The 3,185-nt window shown below is 45.6% G+C and overlaps 1 protein-coding gene across 1 annotated transcript; it reads right to left on the bottom strand.

The window, feature by feature from the left end:
• Positions 1-1,349: 1,349 nt before the first annotated feature.
• LOC117892222 (growth arrest and DNA damage-inducible protein GADD45 alpha) lies at positions 1,350-2,820 on the bottom strand. The gene has a single exon (XM_034798322.1). The coding sequence runs from the start codon at positions 2,524-2,526 to the stop codon at positions 2,044-2,046; it is 483 nt and encodes a 160-aa protein (XP_034654213.1). The 5' UTR covers positions 2,527-2,820; the 3' UTR covers positions 1,350-2,043.
• Between the last annotated feature and the right edge of the window lie 365 nt (positions 2,821-3,185).

The raw sequence follows: 3,185 nt of genomic DNA, 5'->3' as shown, positions 1-3,185 counted from the left end.
GACAGAGAGAGTGAGAGCATCGAAGCAGCCAACTTCAATTGTTCAGTCAATGGCCGCATGGGACATTACTCAACCCGGCATGACTTGGCCGGAATCGGTACATGACAATGGAGTGTGGATCGGTTGTTCTTTGGAATTCACCAAATCCGACTTGGGGGTAAAGTACAGCCGATGATTAAGTGCGGATTGGGTTTAAGGTAAACAGAAGTCGGGCAAATATTAGCTGACCTAAAAGTACATTTCAATTATAGGCAAGTAAATCCCCTAGGTAGGGGAATTATCTAATAGTTCAGTTGATAATTGTTGGGGTAGTATGCACTACAGTCCACATTGATGCAAAGTACTTTGAGCATTTTTGTTTCCATGAAGAGTGGAAATGTTTGAGCTGCTTCCCCGCATAAATCGTGCTCAGACATTCCTCCTAACTGACCTATGTCTGGACCATACCCATACTCAAATTCATGTTAATCGTCCTAATCAGTGGCAAACTTTTGTTCCCAGTGATTTTCCCAGTGTTTGCCACGAGTCACTCACATGCTCTTCCTGGCTGGCCGCCGCATCTGGTCCGCCACTTTGGATTCGTACATTAAGCTAACATTTTGCGATGTCTGGCATTGATTATATTAACATGTCGCAGCGGCTGCTTAACAGCCCATCCATCTGTCTGGTTAGTTAACTCAATTGGCATGATCACGGAGCAGACACGTTTGGGTTTAACACTCGATAAATATGATGAATAGGATATGGGATAGAGGGTGAAGCAGGTCAAGCAGTGTGTGTTGGTGTGAGAGTTACACTGCACAGTGGAGTGCATAACAGAATAAATAAATAGCCAGACATCTCATTAGTACCATAATTGATAATATTTGAATTAGCTGGAACATTTGTTCGCACCTGCTAACCCAATATTAGCCCATTACACACCTGTTGCATAAATCAAGCTCTACTTTAAACCCCAAAGAGCAACTCAAAGTTGAAAACCAAATGACCAAAATTGTGCCCATTTTCAGCTGCTGTCGTATGGTTGTGCCATTGCTTGGGCTCGTTCCGAGAATTATTTGATAAGGGGGACGGCATATGCATGGCACGGATCGCTGGGGAATGCCCCCAAAAGTCTTATTCATAAGCAGATTAATGAGGGACTTCCATTAGCCAGGCCTTTGCCATGATTGACGTCAATGGCTGGAGAAAATTTGCTGAAATAATGAACCAAAGAAATGACAAGACAGAGAGGGAGTTTGGTTTTTATATAACATTTTATTCAGTTGGTTCAGTTTATTTTTTGACCAACAAAAAATCTTTAAATTTAATTTGCTTATAATTAAATAACCATTTTGTGTGTGTTTTTTTTGTGTTTTTCCATTTTTTTCTTTCTTTTATGCCTTGGGAAAAGCTAACATAACAAAACTTTAATTTTTAACATTACTTCGGATGTGCTTTAATTTTTACTGTACAATTTACCGCATGCATCCGATCAGTGTGAACAGAATAATTGCCATTATCAATAAATTTTGAGCAAGCAAAAGTTGTATGTGTTTGTGTGTGTGTGTATGCTTAAGCGGCAGCTGGTCACGCGCTTTTGCGAGTGAGTGTATGAGTGTGTCGCAAAATTACTGCTGCTGCGTCTCTGCTGCTGCTGCTTCTGCTGCTGTTGCCAAAGGGGAAGAGGGACTGTGAGAGCGACTTCCGCGGGTGTTCAGAGGCAGGTTCTACCCGCCCCAACGAAGGTCGCCTTTCAGTTCCAATTATCTGCCTCCTCCTCCTCCTCTCGTGTACAGTTATATAAGATTTTACATATATATGTATGTACATCCTATGTATATGACTGATATTTATATACATTTGCATGTACAAGTTATGTGGCTGTGGCAGCCCAAACGTCGGTTTCCCTCGGGGAACTCTCCAAGACGTTGGAGTACATCAACCTCTAACTGGTTATTGGTTTTCGCTCATTGCAAAGTTTCTCTCAATTTAAACCATGTTTGCCCCACTGTCCTCGGGGGTTTTTACTGTTCAATGATGTGGCTGTTCCGCTCACACAGCCTACACGGCCGGTAGCTGCACAGTGGGCTGCTTGGGTGCATCCCAGTGTGCCTCGCAGTAGTCAACCAATTGATTCTCGGCTTTGCTCAGGCGCTCCTCATCCTGATCGGCGGTCCAGGTCTTCTGTATCAGGCAGCACGACTCGACCGTCTCCTGGCCCAAAATGCGGCTCAGCTTGGTAGCGTCGTCCACTTTGATCACGTAGATGTCGTTCTCATAGCAGAAGGCCTCCAGCAGCACCTCGTGCATGTGGGTGGCAGAGTCTCCGTCCTTGGGCACGGCCATCAGGCAGAAGAGGGAGCCATCCGGCGACTTGGACAGCACGTTGATGGCGGCGGACAGGCCCACGATCACACGTGACTCGTCCTGGGCCCTGAGAAGGGCCGATTTGACGGTGCGCCCAATGGGGGCACACTCCATGGGCAATTCCATGTTCAGCTCCATGTCCAGGTGGTGCATTGTGCAGTTCTGATCGACGACCATGTTGCTTAGATATTCCAGTGGTTGCTGCAGTTCTTGCTCTGACGAAATTGTATTGCGGCTTGGCGGCACTTGAACAATTTTTTTTGGCTCTTTTTGCACTGTGGGTTTTTGGCTAGTCTCTTGCTGACTTTTTGCTTGTCACTGGCTGGCACTGATTGTTGTTGTGTTTGTTGTTGCTTGTTGAAGCGTTTGGATTAACTTTTGATTATGAAATTCTTTTCACGTTTTGTGTGTGGCACGCTTTGCGATCCGCTCTCAACCGTTATTTCCCGCTGTTTCAATTTTGATTTGCAATTTCACAATGAATGCCCCAACCGGGCGAACGCGAGCTTTTATAGCTGTGCTCTCCGCAACGTGCGTTTCCCATTGAATTTCATCAGAAACGAACGAACGAACGAGCGGGAGAGAGAGCGAGCGCCAACGAACGAACGAGGGCAGAGAGGAAGAGTGAGAGAGTGAGCAAGGGAGCTTTCTCAGGGGGGCTCACTTCACACACATGGACACTCTCTCAGTCTCTTTTGACGCCTCTCTCCCTCTCTCACACCATTTTTGCATCGCTCATCGAAAATTGGTAATTTTTTCACTGGTGGGGAAAAGATTTCCGTTCATTTCGGGGTAATTAGCAAGTCTTGGAGTTTCTTTCCATGGGTTGCAACTGC

The sequence above is a fragment of the Drosophila subobscura genome, chromosome E (assembly GCF_008121235.1).
Source record: "Drosophila subobscura isolate 14011-0131.10 chromosome E, UCBerk_Dsub_1.0, whole genome shotgun sequence".
NCBI classification, from domain to species: Eukaryota; Metazoa; Arthropoda; class Insecta; order Diptera; family Drosophilidae; genus Drosophila; species Drosophila subobscura.
Note: the sequence above shows the minus strand (reverse complement) of the source record. Positions and strands in the feature narration are given on the sequence as shown.